Raw genomic sequence first — 20992 nt, 5'->3', positions numbered from 1 at the left:
TCACTGTTTTGGCCAGGCTGGTCTTGAACTCCTGACTTCAAGTGTTCTGCCCATCTTGGTCTCCTGGAAAGCTAGGATTATAGGTGTGAGCCACTGTACCCGTTCCATTGTATCATTCTTATCCCTTTGCATCCTCATAGTTTAGCTCCTGCTTATGATCCTATTAGAACAAATGGTGTTTGGTTTTCAATTCCTGAGTTACTTCACTTAGAATAATGGTCTCCAGCTCCTCCCAGGTTGCTGCAAATGCCATTATTTCATTCCTTTTTATGACTGAGTAGTAGTGTATATATGTGTGTCACATTTTCTTTATCCACTTGTTGATTGATGGGCATTTGGACTAGTTCTATATTTTTGCAATTGCGAATTGTGCTGCTGTAAACATGAGTATGCAAGTGTCTTTTTCATGTAATGACTTCTTTTTCTCTTGGTAGATACACAGTAGTAGGATTGCTGGATCAAATGGTAGATACTTTTAGTTCTTTAAGGAATCTCCATACTGTTTTCTGTGGTGGTTGTACTAGTTTACGTTCCCACCAGCAGTGTAAAAGTATTCCCTTTTTACTACATCCACGCCAACATCTATTATTTTTTGATTTTTTAATGATGGCCATTCTTGCAGAAGTAAGATGGTATTGCATTGTGGTTTTGATTTGCTTTTCCCTGATAATTAGTGATGTTGAGCGTATTTTCGTATGTTTGTCAGCCATTTGTGTATCTTTTAAGAATTGTTCATGTCCATAGCCCACTTTTTGGTGGAATTGTTTGTTTTGTTCTTGCTGATACATTTGAGTTCCTTATAGATTCTGGATATTAGTCCATTGTCAGATGCATAGTTTGTGAAAATTTTCTCCCAATCTGTGAGTTGTCTGTTTACTCTGCTGATTATTTCTTTTGCTGTGTAGAAGCTTAATTAAGTCCCATTTATTTACCTTTTTGCTGCATTCGCTTTTGGATTCTTGTTCATGAACTCCTTGCCTAAGTCAGCCTCTATAAGAGTTTTTCTGATGTTATCTTCTAGAATTTTTATGGTTTCAAGTCTTAGATTTAAGTCTTTGATCCATCTTGAGTTGATTTTTGTATAAGGTGAAAGATGAGGATCCAGTTTCATTGTTTTATGTGTGGCTTGCCAGTTATCCCAGCACTATTTGTTGAATAGGGTGTCCTTCCCCCAGTGTATGTTTTTTGTTTGCTTTGTTGAAGATCAGTTGGCTCTAAGAATTTGGCTTTATTTCTGGGTTCTCTATTCTTTTCCATTGGTCTGTCTGCCTGTTTTTGTACCAGTACCATGGTGTTTTGGTGACTATAGCCTTGTAGTATAGTTTGAAGTCAGACAATGTGATAACTCCAGATTTGTTCTTTTTGCTTATTCTTGCTTTGACTGTGTGGGCTCTTTTTAGTTTTATATGAATTTTAGGATTTTTTTTTCTAGTTCTGTGAAGAATGATGATGGTATTTTGATGAGAAATGCCTTGCATTTGTAAATTGTTTTTGGCAATATGGTCATTTTCACAATATTGATTCTACCCATCCATGAGCGTAGGATGTATTTCTATTTGTTTGTGTTGTTTCCATTTGTTTGTGTCGTCTATTATTTCTTTCAGCAATGTTTTGTAGTTTTCCTTGTAGAGGTCTTTCACCTCCTTGGTTAGGTATATTCCTAAGTTTGGGGTTTTGTTTTTGTTTTTGATTTTTGGTTTTTATTTTTTGCAGCTGTTGTAAAAGGGGTTGTTGTTTATTTGATTCTCAGCTTGGTTGCTCTTGTTGTATAGTGGTGCTACTGATTTGTGTACATTGATTTTGTATCCTGAAAGTTTACTGAATTCATTTATCAGATCTAGGACCTTTTTGGATGAGTCTTTAGGGGTTTTTAGGTACACGATCATAACATTGGCAAACAGCAGCCGTTTGACTTTTTCTTTACCAATTTGGATACCCTTTATTTTTTCTCTTGTCTGATTTCTCTGGCTACACAAATAATTTTGAAAATACATTTAAACATAATAAGATCTCTCTATAGATGTAAACTGCTTTTCCTAGTGTATAGCACATTATCTCCATTTGTAGACATACTTAATTGAATGCCTCAGTTTTATTTATTTATTTATTTTTAAGAGGCAGAGTTTTGCTATGTAGCCCAGGAGTGCAATGGCTATTCACAGGCATGATTATGGTACACAAAAGCCTTGAATTCCTGGACCTGGGATCCTCCTAATTCAACCTCCTGAGTAGCTGGGACTATAGGTGTACCTCACCTTGTCTAGCTCTGTTTTGTTTTTGTTTTTGTTTTTTATTTTAGACAGGGTCTTTCTCTGTTGCTTGGGCCAGAGTGTGTAGTGTGGTGGCTTGATCCTAGCTCACTGCAGTCTCAAACTCGGGCTCAAGTGAGCCTCCTGCTTCAGCCTCCCAAGTAGCCAGGACTACAGGCACACGCCACCACATGCCTGGCTAATTTTTTTTTTTTTTTTTTTTTTTTTTTTTGAGTCGGAGTCTCTCTCTGTGGCCCAGGCCTGAGTGCAGTGGCACAGTGGCACAATCTTGGCTCACTGCAAGCTCCGCTTCCCGGGTTCACGCCATTCTCCTGCCTCAGCCTCCCAAGCAGCTGGGACTACAGGCACCCGCCACCATGTCCGGCTAATTTTTTTGTATTTTTTAGTAGAGACGGGGTTTCACTGTGTTAGCCAGAATGGTCTCGATCTCCTGACCTCGTGATCCGCCCGCCTCAGCTTCCCAAAGTGCTGGGATTATAGGCATAAGCCACCGCGCCCGGACTTGCCTGGCTAATTTTTAACATTTTTGTAGAGATGGGGCCTTGCTCTGTTGCCCAGGCAGGTCTTGAACTCCTGGGCCCTAGCACTCCTCCTGGTTTGGCCTCCCAGAGTGCTGAGATTACAAGTGTGAGCCACTGTGTCTGGCCTTTGGTTTTTTTGAAACAGTCTCACTTTGTTGCCGAGGCTGGAGTGCAGTGGTGCAATCTCAGCTCACTGCAACCTCTGCCTCCTGGGTTCATGCAGTTCTCCTGCCTCAGCCTCCTGAGTAGCTGGGATTACAGGCGTGCACCACCACGCCCAGCTAATTTTTGTTCTTTCTGTTTTGTTTTGGAGACAAGATCTCACTTTGTCGCCCAGGTTGGAGTGCAGTGGCGTGATCTCAGCTCACTGCAACCTCCACCTTCCAGGTTCAAGTGATTCTCCTGTCTCAGCCTCTGGAGTAGCTGGGATTACAGGTGCGCACCACCACACCCGGGTAATTTTTGTATTTTTAGTAGAGATGGGGTTTCACCGTGTTGACCAGGCTAGTTTCGAACTCCTGGCCTCAAGTGCTCCACCTGCCTTGGCCTCCCAAAGTACTGGGATTACAGGCATGAGCCACTGCACCCAGCTCTAATTTTTGTATTTTCAGTAGAGACAGGGTTTCACCATGTTGGCCAGGCTGGTCTTAAGCTCCTGACCTCGAGTGATCCACCCATTGTGGCCTCCCAAAGTGCTGCGATTACACACGTAAGCCACCATGCCTGGCCTGTTTTTTTGTTTAGAGACAGTCTTGCTCTGTTACCCAGGCTGGAGTGCAGTGGCACGATCTCAGCTCACTGCAGCCTCTGCCTCCCGTGTTCAAGTGGTTCTTGTGCCTCAGCCTCCTAAGTACTTGGGATTATAGGCGTGCATCACCATGCCCAGCTAATTTTTGTATTTTTAGTCAAAGCAGGGTTTCACCATGTTGGCCAGGCTGGTCTGGAACTCCTGACCTCAGGTGATCCGCACACCTCAACTTCCCAAAGTGCTGGGATTACAGGTGTGAGCCACAGCACCCAGCCACCTGGCCTGTTTTTAATTTTTGAGAATCAAGTTGCATAGCCGTGAAGGTTAACAGTCGCCCAAAATTTAAATAAAATTATTGCAAGCCTATAATAAGTTAAATAGCTAAAATTTTAAATAATGGCAGATTCAGTTTTTAGTGCTAATACTGTTCTTTGCTTTTGTGAACAAATGAGTATTTCTCAACTGGGAAGATGACTTACAGGTTCTATGCTGTGAATAGATAGGCTCAGAATTATTTTCAGCACTGTTTGTCTCCATTACAGTTAATTTTATGGGTGGGGGAGCAAAATCTAAATGGATGCACTGTCTGAGTACCAGAATGGAATGGAAAATTCCCAGACCATGGAACTGAGAAATGAGAATTAAGAACATTTGTTCCCCGGGGACCTAGGCAGACACACCCATTCTGTTTCCCTTTTCATTGTACCAGGTCTCTGCCACCTCTGCCTCCTGGATTCATGCGATTCTCTTGCCTCAGCCTCCTGAGTAGCTGGGATTATAGGCACCTGCCACCCTGCCTGGCTAATTTTTGTCTTTTTAGTAGAGACGGGGTTTCACCATGTTGGCCAGGCTGGTCTCGAACTCCTGACCTCAAGTGATCCTCACGCCTCGGCCTCCCAAAGTGGGGAGCCACCACGCCCAGCCGATTTTGTTTTTCGTTTTAATTATAAAGTTTTTTTAATGTAACTTTTTTTATTTTTATGCATTATTAGAGACAGATTCTCGCTTTGCTGCCCAGGCTGATCTTTAACTCCTGGCTTCAAGCAGTCCTCCTGCCTTGGCCTCCCAGAGTGTTGGGATTGTAGGCCTGAGCCACTGCACCTGGCCTCATTTTAATTATATAATTTTAATAATCGTATTAAAACCTATTCTGATTTCCTTGTTCATTATGGTTCTTAATATAGAAGTATTTTAGAATTCTTTTGACTGTTTTGATACATTTTCCCCCAAACTATCAGAAAAACAAGTCATTTGCCTTTTAATTTTCTTCTTATAGGAAATTCGGCGCCTTCATCAGTATGTGAAATTTGCTGTCCAAGATGTGAATGATGTTCTAGACTTGGAGTGGGATCGGCATCTGGAACAAAAGAAAAAACAAAGGTGAGTGAGATCTCTCATCTGCAATGTGTTGGAATAGATATTGCTATTGCCGTTTTAAAAAGGTGATTTAGGAACCTATGAAAATCCCCAGCCGGGTACAGTGGCTCATGCCTGTAATTCCGGCACTTTGGGAGGCTGAGGCAGGTGGAACACCTGAGGTTAGGAGTTTGAGACCAGCCTGACCAACATGGAGAAACCCTGTCTCTACTAAAAATACAAAATTAGCCGTGCATGGTGGCACATGCCTGTAATCCCAGCTACTCGCAAGGCTGAGGCAGGAGAATTGCTTGAACCCAGGAGGCAGAGGTTGCAGTGAGCTGAGATTGTGTGCCACTGCACTCCAGCCTGGGCAACAAGAGCAAAGCGGTGTCTCAAAAAAAAAAAAGAAAGGAAAAAGAAAATCCCTACAAAATGTTCATTCTTTTTAACAGTCATTCTACTTGAAATATTTTTCTACAGAAACAAATGATACAATAATTTACATAAAACAGTTTATATTGCGATATAATTTATGATACTGAAAAATTGTATTCAACCTAATTATCTAAAGGTACAGGAGTAGCTAAATAAATATGGTCACTTTTTTTCTTAACTACAGAATACCCTGTAACCATTGACTAGCGTGCTCTCCAATAAATTATTTAATATATTGAATATGTATTCTATGTTCTACAAAATGTGTAGAATATATAACTTTTGCTATAATTATTAGATGTAATATAAAAATTTAATAAGTAAAAAGACAAAAGCATATTGGCTAATAACAATGTAGAGGTACAAAAGTATATCGATGTATCAAAATATTCATAGTTATATCTGTAAAACAGGATTAAGGAGAATTTTCCTTAATACTCTTCTGTATATTTCAGATTTTCTTTTTGAGAAAACATTTGTAATTAGTGTGGATAATTAAAAAGATGAGAGGAATGATAGCAAAGTAATGGGAAAACCTTTTAGCATAGTTTTTTATCCCTAGATATTTGGTTTTAAGCCACATATTTCCCACAAGGAATAGAATGCTGTGCCCCATGAAAGTGTGAAGTGCCCATTAGAAATTTGAAAAACAAATCAGCCCTGAAATGTTAGATTTCTGAAACACCTACACTTGATTAATAGATTAGCTAGCCCTATATGAAAACAAACCAAGAAATGGTCTATTTGATGTACTTTTCAGTGGGACAACCTGGTTGTGATATCAGGGACAGGACTATAATACACTTATAATTTAGTAAGCAGAATTCAATAAATTACATTGTGTTATGTGGAGAAAGGCTAAAAATCCCAACTGGAGAACCCTCAGCTTGCAGCATTTATAGGTACAGGGAGATAGAAGTGAGAAGCTCTCCTCCCCCACTACCTACATGGAGGATTCCTGTGGCCCATGGACTGGAGCACTTGTCTCCATGGGCAGTGGGGTCCCATTAGAGAGCCAGCGCACACACCTGGTTCTGATTCATGTTCAGCCATATGGTTTGCTTTCCCACAAGGGAAACAATGGTGTAACCTGACAGTGGGTACATTCTGCTCTGCTCAATGGTTCTATTTCTCTTTGATAATTAACAAGTTAGCCTTGTAAGAAAGTGCATGATGCTTAAAGAGAAGCCAGGCTTTTTTTTCCCTTTGTACCAGTTCTGTGGATTTACTACTTATGCTTTTCTGAGTTCTCTTTCTGCAGAGTTCAAATTCTTAAATCTGTATAATTTTCTATTTTGATAGCACTTCTCTGTTTTAGGGCCATCCCTGAATATTACCTTGTATGTACCCTATTGAAATACCTTTTTTATTTTACTTTATTTTATTTTTTGAGACCAAGTCTTGCTCTGTCACCCACACTGGAGTGCAGTGGCGTGATCTCAGCTCATTGCAACCTCTGCCTCCGGGGTTCAAGCAATTCTCCTGCCTCAGCCTCCTTGAGTAGCTGGGATTACAGGCGTGCACCACCACACCCGGCTAATTTTTGTATTTTTAATAGAGATGGGGTTTCACCATGTTGGTTAGGCTGGTCTCCAACTCCTGACCTCGTGATCCGCCCACCTCGTCCTCCGAAGGTGCTGTAATTACAGGCGTGAACCACCATGCCTGGCCTGAAATGCCTTTTAAAAATTGTATGTTGAACTACCTTGTTACCAGAGGCAGTCATTCAGTCAACCCTGAACTCAAAGAGATAATGGGAAAAGAGGAAATAAATCCAGAGGTTTCTGTTTAGCAAGCATTTTTCATTCCGTGATTTGTGTTAAGAGGCAAAATATACATAGAGTCGCCGGGCGCGGTGGCTCATGCCTGTAATCCCAGCACTTTGGGAGGCCGAGGCGGGCAGATCACAAGGTCAGGAGATCGAGACCACGGTGAAACCCCGTCTCTACTAAAAATACAAAAAATTAGCCGGGCGCGGTTGTGGGTGCCTGTAGTCCCAGCTACTCGGGAGGCTGAGGCAGGAGAATGGCGTGAACCCGGGAGGCGGAGCTTGCAGTGAGCCGAGATCGCGCCACTGCACTCCAGCCTGGGCGACAGAGCGAGACTCCGTCTCAAAGAAAAAAAATATATATATATACATAGAGTCACTTGTTGCTTAATGTGTTCTGAGAAGTTCATTGTTAGGCCATTTTGTCATTGTATGATCATCATAGAATGTACTTATACTGTGTGCACTTACTACCTAGATGACATAGCTTATTACATACCTAGGCTCTTATGGTGTATAGCCTGTTGCTCCTAGACTACAGTACCATGCAGCAAGCTTGTCCAACCCTTGGCCTGCAGGCTTCATGTGGCCCAGGACAGCTTTGAATGCAGCTCAACACAAATTCGTAAACTTTCTTAAAACATTATGAGATCTTTTTTTTATTTTTTTTTAAGCTTATCAGCTAGCATTAGTATATTTTATGTGTGGCCCAAGACAATTCTTCCTCCAGTGTGGCCCAGGGAAGCAAAAGATTAGACACCCCTGCTGTATAGCATGGTTTTGTACAATTGTGCTATAGACAATTGTAACACAAATCACTAGGCAATAGGAATTCAGCTCTACTGTAATCTTATTGGATCATCGTTGTATATGCTGTCCATCATTGACCAAAACGTCATTATGTGGCACATGACGGTATTGACATACCATAGCAAAGAAAATTTCGTTTGTAACTGATGTGGCATTATTCCTTTTGTTTTTATTTATATGGTTTTTCCTATTCCCTCTGCAAATTAAAGCAGTCAGAAAAAAATTTCAGAGCAACTTAAAGATTTCTACTGAAAAGCAGAAGCAAATAGACCTGTCCCCCTCTGCAGTCAGACCTACTTCCCAGAGGCAGCTACTGTTGTCCCTGTTTTGTTTTAGTTCTTTTGGGCAGGTTACCTCCCTGATACTAAACCTGATGCTCTCCCACTATTTTTTGACGATAGTCTGAAGAATTAACTGACTCCCATAGACTTCCAGTGAACCTGTTTTTTGTTTTTGTTTTTAATTGGATATAATTTACATTCAGAAAAACAGATAAATTCTAAGTAGAAAGCTGACCCTGTTCCTGACTTGCACCTCACTCTTGCCCTTTTCTTCCTAGGGCCTCTCTCAGGTGTCACCTAATTTATCCTTTGCTACAGGCCTGGCATGCCTGTTTCTAGCTGTTCTCTCCACGTACCATTTTATTTTCATTAGGCTTTCATCTCCTTTTTATTTTCTAGTAATTTCTTGATGGTTCTTGTCCAGTGCTGGTTTTCCATTTTATCGTTTTTACTGTTACCATTGTAGTCTTGTTTGTTTTTTACTGGGAGATTCCTTTACTTGAACCATTCATGTTTAATTCTTTTCTCATTGTTGTCAACAGGCACCTGCTTGTGCCAGAGCGAGAGACACTGTTTAACACCCTAGCCAATAACCGGGAAATCATCAACCAACAGAGGAAGAGGCTGAATCACCTGGTGGATAGTCTTCAGCAGCTCCGCCTTTACAACCAGACTTCCCCATGGAGCCTGCCCTCGGCTGTTCCTTCCCAGAGCAGCATTCACAGGTGTAGAGAGGACTTGCACTCAATAAATATGGGTGAATGAATGCATGAACAAACATTTAGGGAGTAATGTGGGGTAGTCTTAGAGTGGTTCAGATGTGGGTTTGCAGGTGACTCTGTTGTCTCTCACCTTTGTGATCCTGGTCAGGGTCCCACCCTCTCTGATCCTTTGTTTCTTTGCTTAAAAAATCGGGATGACAAACCTGGTTCATGGGATTGTTTGGGAGTTAAATTAAGTCTGTAAAGTATTACACTGATGAAATGGGTGCTGAATGTATCAGAGCAAGTGATACACCATAGTAATAGTGTCATGGTTGATTGAAAGTCAACTGATAGGATTAAGTTGACTGAGTTGTTTCTGAAGCCCGGATTTGTCATTCTGCTTGAATGTGGGGACTTTCAGACCCTGGCAGATGGACAGTTTACCTTGAGTTTACCAAAATTGTTTTGTTGTTGTTGTTGTTGTTGTTGTTTTGAGACCGAGTCTCGCTCTGTTGCCCAGGCTGGAGTGCAGTGGCGCCATCTCGGCTCACTGTAAGCTCTGCCTCCTGGGTTCTCGCCATTCTCCTGCCTCAGCCTCCCAAGTAGCTGGAACTACAGGCGCCCGCCACCACACCCAGCTAATTTTTTTGTATTTTTAGTAGAGATGGGGTTTCACAGTGTTAGCCAGGATGGTCTCGATCTCCTGACCTCGTGATCCGCCTCCCAAAGTGCTGGGATTATAGGCGTGAGCCACCATGCCCAACCAAGTTTACCAAAATGGTTTTGTGTTTATGCTTTTAGGCCAAATGTGTAGATTTTAGTTACTTTTTCTACTGAGGCACCATCATGTTGTGTTTGGGGTGGAGATGGTATATAATGTGGTTGTGATCTCACTTTTAGATTAATTCCATCAGTTGGTCAGATGGCATGTTTATATATAGGAGATATTCTTATGTCTTGCATTTATATTTAGGAGGATAGTGTACACCCGACAGCCTCAGATCTTTCTGCTCCTAGTTGGTCTGTATGTAACACTATCCTGTTTCAGTTTTGACAGTGACCTTGAAAGCCTGCGCAATGCTTTGTTAAAAACCACCATAGAATCTCACACCAAATCCTTGCCCAAAGTACCAGGTAATTGCATCCTTCCCAGTGTTTTAACTCCCTTTGTTCTCTTCCAGCTACTGATATCTTAAAAACTGAGTTTTAATCATTTATGGGTTTATGGATTTCTTGCAGCTAAATTGTCCCCCATGAAACAGGCACAACTGAGAAACTTCTTGGCCAAGAGGAAGACCCCACCAGTGAGATCCACTGCTCCAGGTAAAGAGAACTGGTAACTGGGTCTGTACGTACTGATAGGGTGCAGTGGGGGTGTGTGTGTGTGTGTGTGTGTGTGTGTGTGTGTGTGTGTGTGTGTGTGTGTGTGTGTGTGTGTGTATGAGAGAGCGAGCGAGCTAGGGTGCTCTGTGTGTGTAACTGTGTGTGTGTTGGTTCTTAATAGGGGATAGAGAAGATGTCCCCAGAATCTGTTGTTCATCTGAATATTGGAATAAAAAGCAGCTTATATATACTTGATGAAGCAGCAAGGTAGTTGTTTTGGCTTTTACACTGTTTTCTGCAGTCCTCAAGTTATATGGCACTGATTCATAAGGGTTTGAGGTAGCCTGAGCTGGATTCTAGCCTCTGCTTTAGCCAGAGAAGGTTTACTTTTCTGATTTTGGGTTTTGAGTAAGTTTGCATTTGGGAAAAAGGCTTTCTAAAAAACAAATAAATAATAGAAAATAAATAAATAGAATAGAAAATAAATAATAGAAAAAAAAAAGACAGAGTCTCCCCATATTGCCCAGGCTGTTTTCAGACTCCTAAATTCAAGTTATCCTCCTACCTCAGCCTCCCAGAGTGCTGGGATTACAGGTGTGAGCCACTGTGCCTTGCCGAAAAAGGATTCTTTTATGAAAAAAGAAGAAAAAAGTATGATTAAGCAATGGTGGTTAAAAATACTTGCTGTAGGCCGGGCATGGTAGGCTCGTAATCCCAGCACTTTGGGAGGCCGGGGTGGGCGGATCACAGGGTCAGGAGATCAAGACCATCGTGGCTAACACGGTGAAACCCCGTCTTTACTAAAAATACAAAAAAATTAGCCGGGCGTGGTGGCGGGCACCTATAGTCCCAGCTACTCGGGAGGCTGAGGCAGGAGAATGGCGTGAACCCGGGAGGCGGAGCTTGCAGTGAGCCGAGATGGCGCCACTGCACTCCAGCCTGGGCTACAGAGCCAGACTCCATCTCAAAAAAAAAAAAAAAATTTGCTGTAAAGAAGCCATATAACTGATGAAATAAGATTTTTTTTCCCATTACATTATCTAGATAATAACTTGAATTTAAAGAAAAATTTGTGACAAACAACTTTAGGCATAACTGCTTTGTTTTAGTACCTATATCCAAAGTTTTCTTTGAGATTCTGTTTTCAGTTAAAATTTTTTAATGCCAATAACAAATGCTTTTGGTAATCAGAATAACTGAAAGAAATTTAATCTTATTGATTTTTTTTTTTGTACTCACAGACAAGTGAATTTTTAAATAATTTTTTTTAATCTAAAGAATACATTCTCTTGGTAGGTAATTGGGAAAAATATGGAAAGTATAAAGGAGAATAAAAGGTATTAGCTGAGTGTGGTGAGATGCACCTGTAATCTTAGCTCTTTGGGTGGCTGAGGCAGGAGGATTGCTTGAGCCTGCGGCTGCAGTGAACTATGGTCATGCCACTGCACTCCAGCCTGAGCAACAGAATCTTTAAAAAAAATTAAAAAGTTAAAAAATCACTCTCTCAACCCAGATATGGCCTCACTTAGTTATTTTGGTTTAGTTCCAAACTTTTTTCTTTGCATATGTAAATCTGATTAATTTTAAAATGAAATTGAGATTATAACAGTTTTGTGTCTTGATTTTTTTCTGATTAAAAATTCATTAGCCCTTATATTAAAAAAAACAAAAAAACAAAAAAAAACAGAAAATAAGTCCTGGTGAAGATATGGAAAAAGTGGAACCTTTGTGCACTATTGGTGGGAATGTGAAATGGTAAAGCCACTGTAGAAAACAGTTTGGTAGTTCCTTAAAAAATTAAAAATGTAATCACTGGATGATCCAGCAATTTCACTTCTGGGTATATACCCCAAATAATTGAAAACAAGGTTTCAAAGAGATACCTTTGTATCCATGCTCATGACAGCATTATTGATAATAGCCAAGAGGTGGAAACAATGTGTCTGTTAATGAATGAACAGATAAACAAAATGTCTGTCTATACAAAGCAATATTATTCAGCCTTTAAAAAGGAGTTTTTTTTGTTTTGTTTCGTTTTGTTTTTTTGAGACGGAGTCTCACTCTGTCGCCCAGGCTGTAGTACAGTGGCCGGATCTCAGCTCACTGCAAGCTCCGCCTCCCGGGTTTACGCCATTCTCCTGCCTCAGCCTCCCGAGTAGCTGGGACTACAGGCGCCCGCCACCTTGCCTGGCTAGTTTTTTGTATTTTTTTAGTAGAGACGGGGTTTCACCGTGTTAGCCAGGATGGTCTCAATCTCCTGACCTCGTGATCCACCCATCTTGGCCTCCCAAAGTGCTGGGATTACAGGCTTGAGCCACCATAAAAAGGAGTTTTTGACACATGCTACAATATAAGTGAACCTTGAGGACATTGTGCTAAGTGTAATAAGCCACAAATAGACAAATACTATGTGATTCCACTTATATGAAGTATCTAGAGACATCAAATTCATAGAGATGGAAACGAGAATAGGGGTTGCCCTGACTGAGGTGGGGATCATGGGGAGTTGTTGTTTAATGGGTATAGAGTTTCAGTTTTGCACAGTGAAAATACTTCTGGAGGTGGATGGTAGTGATAATTACACAACAAGTGTGCACTTTAAAACACTTAAGAGGCCGGGCGCGGTGGCTCAAGCCTGTAATCCCAGCACTTTGGGAGGCCGAGACGGGCGGATCACGAGGTCAGGAGATCGAGACCATCCTGGCTAACATGGTGAAACCCCGTCTCTACTGAAAAATACAAAAAACTAGCCGGGCGAGGTGGCGGGCGCCTGTAGTCCCAGCTACTCGGGAGGCTGAGGCAGGAGAATGGCGGGAACCCGGGAGGCGGAGCTTGCAGTGAGCTGAGATCCGGCCACTGCACTCCAGCCTGGGCGACAGAGCGAGACTCCGTCTCGGAAAAAAAAAAATAAATAAAATAAAACACTTAAGATGGTAAACTTTATGTTATATTTTACCAAATTTTAAAACTTGGAAAAAAATTTAAAGTTAAAATCGTAAGCTTTTCCTCTGCCTTCTGTGTTTAAATGTTCTTTGAACACATGCCTTATAAAGACATTATAATATTTCCTTGTATTAGAAGGCCATAATGCCTGTTGCTAATCTTGTTGCCAAAATTTTACTCAGAATGTCTTTATTCACAAATCTTTAACCCACATCAGATTATATATTTAGATAAGAGTCCTTAGAAGTGAGATTTATGGAATTTACTTATTCATTCATTCAATGAATATGATTGCCTAGTTTGTTCCAGTCAGTGGTAAATAAGAGAAACATGGTCTCTGCCCACATGAAGCTTTTCATTTAAGAGGAGGAATTCAGACATTAAGCAGATAACCGCACATGATACTCATTTAATATTAGTGTGCATGCTGGGAAGAATAACTCAGCATGTGAACACTTTTAATTTTTTAAATTGTGAAAAACAACACACATAAAGTGCGCAAAACTAAAACGTATATCCCTGTAGCCTCTACTCAGGTCAAGAAACAGAATATTGCCATTTTTTAGAAGCCCTCTTGCATACCCCGGTTTTCCTTCCTCCCCTAAGGCACCATTATATGGGCTTATGTGAGTTTCGCCTTTGCCTTTTTTTTTTTTTTTTGACATTTTTTGTTATTTTAAATTTATTATTTTGAAAAAATTCAAACTTCCAACTGTGAGTACAATAAGCATCTGCTTACCCCTCACTCATGTTTGCTAATGTTTGTCACAATTATTGCTGAACTATCTGAGAATAAGTTAAAGACAACGCCCCTTACTCCTAAATATTTCAACATGTGTCCTCCAAGAATAAAGGTGCTCTCTTACACGTCAATACAGTTCGCAGGTTCAGAAAATTTAACGTATACAGTTATCTCATATATAGTTGAGACTCAAATTTTGCCAGCTGTCCCACTCCCTACACGTTGATTGGATCTACGATCCAGTACAGGATTCTGCATTGCATAAGTTGTCATTCTCTTTAGTCTCCTTTTCTTTGTTTTCCCTCAGAGCTTTACTATGTAAGCATACCTCCCAAAACACTATAATTTGGTTTTGCCTGTGTTTGGGTTTTGCCTACCACATAAATCCATTCACTTAGTCTCTAAATGGGCTTCTCTTGTTCCACGTCAGGCTTGTAAGATCCATCCGTGTTGGTGCCTCTAGCTATTATTTTAGTTGCTCTATATAGGATTCTATTGTATGAGTATGCTGCATTTGTTTAGTCATTCTCCTGTTGGACATGTGCTGCTTTCAGTTTATAGCTATTACAGAAAATGTGGTTCTGAATATTCCTGTGTGTGTCTCTCAGAGCACATATGTACCCTTCATTTGGTTACATAGCTAGGAGTGGCATTGTTGGCTCATAGTCTGTCCATATGCTCAGCTTTCATAGATTCTGCCAAGCAGTTTTACCAAGTGGTTGTACTTTATCATCAGTAGATGAGTGTTACAGTTGTTCCACATCTTTGCCAAGCTTGATATTGTCAGTCTCTTTTCTTTTAACTATTCTGGTAGAACTCTTGTAAAATGTTTTAACCGTTCAGATACCTTCTTTCGTGGAGTACCGAATTAAATCTTTTGTTCATTCATTTATTATTAAAAACTCTTTATTATTGATTTGTAAATGTTCTTATAAATTCTGGAGACCAGTCTTTGTTGGTTTTATGAGTTGTAGATACTCACTTTGCCTTTTTGCCCTCTTATGTCTTGGTGAACAGAAGTTCTTTTTTGTTCTTGTTTTTAGAAACAGAGTCTTGGTCTGTTGCCCAGGCTGGAGTACAGTGGTGCAGTCATAGCTCACTGCAGCCCCAACCTCCCTGGCTGAAGCAATCCTCCTGCCTCAGCCTCCTGAGTAGCTGGGACTATAGGCACAGGCCAGGCCACCATGCCCAGCTAGTTTTTTATTTTTTTGTAGAGACATTATCTCGCTATATTGCTCAGGCTGATCTTGAACATCTGGCCTTACGTGATCTTCCTGCCTCAGCTTCCCAAAGCGCTGGGATTACAGGTGTGAGCAGCTGTGCCCAGCCTGTCGATCAGAAGTTCTTAATTGTGAAATAGTGAGATTCTTCAGCCTTTTCTTTCATAGTTAGTACTTTTTGTGTTCTGTTTAAGAAATCTTCTATCTCTAGGTAATGAAAGTAGGTATGTACCTTTATTATCTTCCGGAAACATTAAAGTTTGCCTTTCAAAATTGGATCTGCAGGCAGATCACGAGCTCAGGAGATCGAGACCATCCAGGTCAACATGGTGAAACCCCATCTCTACTAAAAATACAAAAAAATTAGCTGGGCATGGTGGCACGCAGCTGTAGTCCCAGCTACTTAGGAGGCTGAGGCAGGAGAATCGCTTGAACACGGAAGGTGGAGGTTGCAGTGAGCCAAGATCGCACCACTGCACTCCAGCCTGGCGACAGAGTGAGACTGTCACAAAAAAAAAATCCCAAAGTGCTCAGATTACAGGTGTGAGCCACCACACCCGGCCTCTGCTTACATTTAAATTAAATAAAATTGCAAGGCAAGGTGGTGCATGCCTGTAACCCCAGCTGCTTGAGGAGGCTGAGGCAGGAGGATCACTTGAGCCCAGGAGTTCAAGACCAGCCTAGGAAAGACACGGTGAGACCCTGTCTCAAATAAATATATAAATTTTAAAAATAAAAGTAACATTTAAAATTTAGTTTTGCAATCCTAGTAGCCACGTTTCAGGTGCTCAGCAGGCACATGTGACTAATGGCTACTGTAATGGCAAACACATATAAAGAACATTTCATCATTGCAGAAAGTTCTACAATTCAGAGTAGGGGTTGGTAGATTTTTCCATAAGGGGCCAGCTGGAGAATAGTTGAGGTTTGCAGGCGCTGTGGTTTCCACTGCACCTACCTAACTCTGCTATTATAATGGGAAAGCAGCCACAGACCATGTGATGAGAGGGGCATGTCTGTGTTTCAGCAAAACTTTGTATTTCTACAAAGAGACAGCTGGCCTATGGTTGTAGTTTTCTGACCCCTGCTCTAGAATGTTTTGGCATTCTTGGTGTTTTACATTTTCATATTAACATTAAAATTGTCTTGTTAAATTCTACCTCCCTGTACCTAGAGTAGTCAAAACCGTGGAGACAGAACTAGAAACTGCCAGAAGCTGGAGGAGGGAGAATGGGGAGTTACTGTTTCATGGGGATGAAGTTTCAGTTTGGGAAGATGAAAACGTTCTGGAGATAGATGGTAGTCACAGTTATACAACGTTAGGAATGTATTTATACCATGGAACTGTACACTTTAAAATGGTGACTGTGGTGTCATTTTATGTTATATTTTACCACAATAAAAAAAAAAAAAAAAAAGAGGGGAGGCAGGAGAATCGCTTGAACCCGGGAGGCAGAGGTCGCAGTGAGCTGAGATCACACCATTGCACTCCAGCTTGGGCAACAAGAGCAAAACTCCGTCTCAAAAAAGAAAAAAAGTTTCGGGGGAGGAATTTTGCCTTCCTCAGCCTTCAAAGGAAAGTTGAGATTTTGACTGGAATTGTATTGAGTCTGTAGATCTACCTGAGAATTGACATATGTGCAGTAGTGAACTCTTAGTTCCTGAACTGGGTACATATTTGTGTATTTGGGTGTTCTTTAATTTCTCTTACTGTTTTCTGCATGGGAGATGTGCACATCTTTTGTTAGATTGCTAAAAATTTGATGCTCTTATAATGGTAGATTTTTTTTCCCTTAAATTTTATTATGTTGGATGTAGTATAGAGAAATACAGTTGATTTATGTATGTTTATTTACACCCAACAACCTGGCAGAACTCATTTATTCTAACATGTCTGTAGCTGTTTCTTGGCTTTGTAACTATGGGAACAATGATATCCTCCATGGATACTAATGGTGATGTTTCTGCCTTTCCAGTCCCATTATTATTATTATTGTTTTACCTTGCTTCACTGGCTGGAACCTCCAGTGCAGCATAAAAGTGTCGTGTAGCTACCCTTGATCTCAAAAGGAGCACTTTCTATAGTTCATCTTAAGATGTGAGGTTTGCTGCATCTACTGAGATGATCATATGATTTCTATCCTTTTGTCTCCCCACCCTCCCTGCCCCCAGTCATGTAGCTTTCTGTCTTTCCTTACCTGAACTAGAGTGTAAACAGAATAAGATTCTTTAAATTTCAGTGGGACCCTCTTTCTAATGCAGGCAGTTAGCTGCATCCTTGATCACAGCAGACAGCAGCACCCATTAATAGTGGAGGCAGCAACGTCGGCATAGTGAGCAGTCCATGCTCCACGCTTCTGTGAGCAAGCATGCCCATTGCATCCTTCAGTTGATGGGCTCCCTCCACCAAAGGCAGGAAATTGCCTCAGAAAGGTGAAGGAAGGAACTAAGAGTATCCCATGTTACATAGGACCTTGGAGGTTACATAGTTAATCCAGTGTCTCTCTGTCTAGTTCTTGAAGGTGATGTGATTATTTGAGTCATCTTTTATTGTTACTCTCAGGAACTACAATAGGATTTTAGAGAAATTACGGAGAGCGATTAGGCCCAAGAGAACATGGGTTTGTATTAGTTTCCTATGGATGCCATAACAAATTATCACAAACTTAGTGGCTTAAAACGGTACCTAGTTGTTATCTCACAGGAAGATTTTCTGTGATGATGGAAATGTTCTGTATCTTTGCTGTCCAGCAGGGTAGCTACTAGCCACATGTGGCTATAGAGTACATGAAATGTGGCTAGTGCAATTGAGAAACTGATTTTTCATTAATTTGCTTTTAATTACTTTAAATTTAAATAACCATATATGGCTACTGGCTACCAAATTGGATAAGACAGCCGTAGCACATAGCATTGGTTTTTAGTGGCGTTAGCTATGTTATACTTACATTATTGACAATAAAATCTTGCAGAGCCATGTGCACATAGGACACAAAAGTCCATAAATATTTGCAGAGCCATTTTAAATAACTTGGGGAGGGAAGAAAAAGGGCTAGATTATTTTGTTTGGTTTTTGTTTTTTCCAATATATAGGAAGTATTTACTTGCATTCTGAAATTTATGATAGAAAGTAACATGACATAAAGCCTTACTCTTCATAGTCTAAACAGAAGGCCAGGATTCAGTTCAGTACAATTCTGTTTTCTCTTTTGGTTGGTTGTTGTTGTTGTTGTTGTTGTTTGAGAAGGGGTCTCACTCTGTCACCCAGGCTGCAGTGCAGTGGCACAGTCTGGGCTCACTACAGCCTTTGCTCCCAGGTTCAAGCGATTCTCCTACTTCAGCCTCCTGAGTAGCTGGGAGTACAGGTGTGCGCCACCACGCCCTGCTGATTTTTGTATTTTTTAGTAGAGATGGGGTTTCACCATAATTGCCAGGCTGGTCTCGAACTCCTGACCTGGTAATCTGCCCACCTTGGCCTCCCGAAGTGCTGGGATTACAGGCGTGAGCCACTATGCCCAGCCATTTTTTTTCTTTCTTTTTTTTTTTTTTTTTTGAGACAGGGTTTCACTCTGTTGCCCTATTTTTTGTAGAGACAGGGTCTCACTATGTTGCTTAAGCTGGTCTTGAACTCCTGGCTTCAAGCAGTCCTCCTGCCTCAGTCTCCCAAAGTGCTGCAATTATAGGCCTGAGCCACTGCACCAAATCTCTTGTATATTTTTTTGAAACCTAATTGTCTAAATCAGAAGAATCATTAGATTTATCTGGAAATGTTCCAGACACTCAGGACTAAGGACATTCTGTCTTATTCCATTTTGCGTTGGACCTGTTCTTAGAAGCTTATCATTGGAAGGTGACAGTAATGGTGTGATTGTTCACCCCGCCATGGAAACTTGCCTGTTACATTTCTAGTATATTATTATTATACTAGTGAGGGCTCCAGGTCTTCTACTTTGACACCAGTATTAATTCTGTCTCTTATGTTTTCACATTCTTTTATTTAACAGCCCCAAGATGTTCTCGTTCACACAGCTCAGTTTCTCAAATTCCCATCTGAGCAAAAACCCAAAACCATTTTTGTTCACATTTGACAATACCTGCTCCCACTTAAAATAAGTAATAATTAAATCATTTTACAAGTTGAAGTTTTGTTTTATCAACAGTGAAAATTACTTAGCTTTTGGGCTTGCTTTGAGTTGTCTAAATTATGTTTTGTTTGGGACTTTTGTAGCCAGCCTGTCTCGATCAGCCTTTCTGTCTCAGAGATATTATGAAGACTTGGATGAAGTCAGCTCAACATCATCTGTCTCCCAGTCTCTGGAGAGTGAAGATGCACGGACGTCCTGTAAAGATGAGGAGGCAGTGGTTCAGGCCCCTCGGCATGCCCCCGTGGTTCGCACTCCTTCCATCCAGCCCAGTCTCTTGCCTCATGCAGCACCTTTTGCTAAATCTCACCTGGTTCATGGTTCTTCATCTGGTGTGATGGGAACTTCAGGTAAGTAAACAGTGGGAAAGCAAACTGGTTTTTCCCTGTGATGTTTCTAACTAATGAAGGAATTATAACTGGGTTTTATATTGTCACACCAAAATGGTGGTTGGCTCCAGCCCACTTTTTTTTTTTTTTTTTTTTTGAGATGGAGTCTCGCTCTGTTGCCCAGGCTGGAGTGCAATGCTGGAGTGCAATGGCGTGATCTCGGCTCACTGCAGCCTCCACCTCCCGGTTCAAACGGTTCTCCTGCCTCACCCTCCCAAGTACATGGGATTACAGGCATGCGCCACCACACCTGACTAATTTTTGTATTTTTAGTGGAGACGGGGTTTCACCATGTTGTGTTGACTAGGCTGTTCTCAAATTCCTGACCTCAGGTGATCCACCTGCCTTGGCCTCCCAAAGTGCTAGGATTACAGGCATGAGCCACTGCACCTGGCTGCTCAACTCACTTCTGCTAATATTCTAGAAATTAGAAGACTAATTGAAAAGATGTGTGTTCCCCTTGAAAGCAGTTGCTAGGCCATTGTGAGGAAGGAGATGGCTCTCCAAGGTTATGCACTGTAACAGCTTTTCTGCTGAGCCAGCTTGTTTTTTAAAATGGTCTTTTTCAGAAGTAAGTAAAAGGGAGCTGTTTGCTTCAGTTATAAAGCAAAATCCTCTCTGGTGTCTTTCAAATCCGGGCTCATTTCAGCCTGAGTTGTGGCATATTCTGCCTCAGAACTCACCAGCTCCAATGCTTGTGGTCAGTATTGGCTCACTGTACTTACTGGTGTTGTGCCCCCACACTTTCAGTGCAGTGTCAGGGCTTTGCATCAAAGTGACTTCCAGCAGAGAAAAATACTGGTGTTAGGTACTAGAATGAAGAGAATTTGTGAGAGGGGATCAGGGAATTGGTCTATGTTGGTATAAAAGTTATATCTCAATGAGTATCAGGAAATGATAATGTAAAGTATCCTAGTAGAGGTGGGTAGGCAAATTGCATGCGGTAACTGAAAGGTACAGATGCCAGCCTGTTAATTTACTGGTTCTTTTCTTTTTTTTTTTTTTTTTTTTTTTTTTTGAGACTGAGTCTGGCTCTGTCACCCAGGCTGGAGTGCAGTGGCCGGATCTCAGCTCACTGCAAGCTCTGCCTCCCGGGTTTATGCCATTCTCCTGCCTCAGCCTCCGGAGTAGCTGGGACCACAGGTGCCCGCCACCTCGCCCGGCTAGTTTTTTGTATTTTTTAGTAGAGACGGGGTTTCACCGTGTTAGCCAGGATGGTCTCGATCTCCTGACCTTGTGATCCGCCCATCTCAGCCTCCCAAAGTGCTGGGATTACAGGCTTGAGCCACCGTGCCCGGCTTTTACTGGTTCTTTTCTATGTTAACGCTAATTTTAGC

At 41.3% G+C, this 20992-nt stretch overlaps 1 protein-coding gene across 10 annotated transcripts in view; it reads left to right on the top strand.

Moving 5' to 3' along the window:
- Positions 1 to 20992, top strand: part of NUP214 (nucleoporin 214) — a 112539-nt gene that overhangs the window by 30798 nt on the left and 60749 nt on the right. For all 10 annotated transcript variants that reach the window (XR_012424243.1, XR_006692799.3, XR_006692798.3 and 7 more), the window contains exons 18-22: positions 4816 to 4919; positions 8735 to 8917; positions 9945 to 10030; positions 10136 to 10219; positions 19353 to 19616. Coding sequence is in view for 6 of the 10 variants with exons in the window: in XM_074016243.1 (XP_073872344.1) it covers positions 4816 to 4919; positions 8735 to 8917; positions 9945 to 10030; positions 10136 to 10219; positions 19353 to 19616 (721 nt within the window). In the remaining 4 variants the exon portion in view is untranslated. The remainder of the gene's footprint in view (positions 1 to 4815; positions 4920 to 8734; positions 8918 to 9944; positions 10031 to 10135; positions 10220 to 19352; positions 19617 to 20992) is intronic.

This window comes from Macaca fascicularis, chromosome 15 (genome assembly GCF_037993035.2).
Source record: "Macaca fascicularis isolate 582-1 chromosome 15, T2T-MFA8v1.1".
NCBI classification, from domain to species: Eukaryota; Metazoa; Chordata; class Mammalia; order Primates; family Cercopithecidae; genus Macaca; species Macaca fascicularis.
This window is presented reverse-complemented; position numbering and strand designations above follow the sequence as displayed.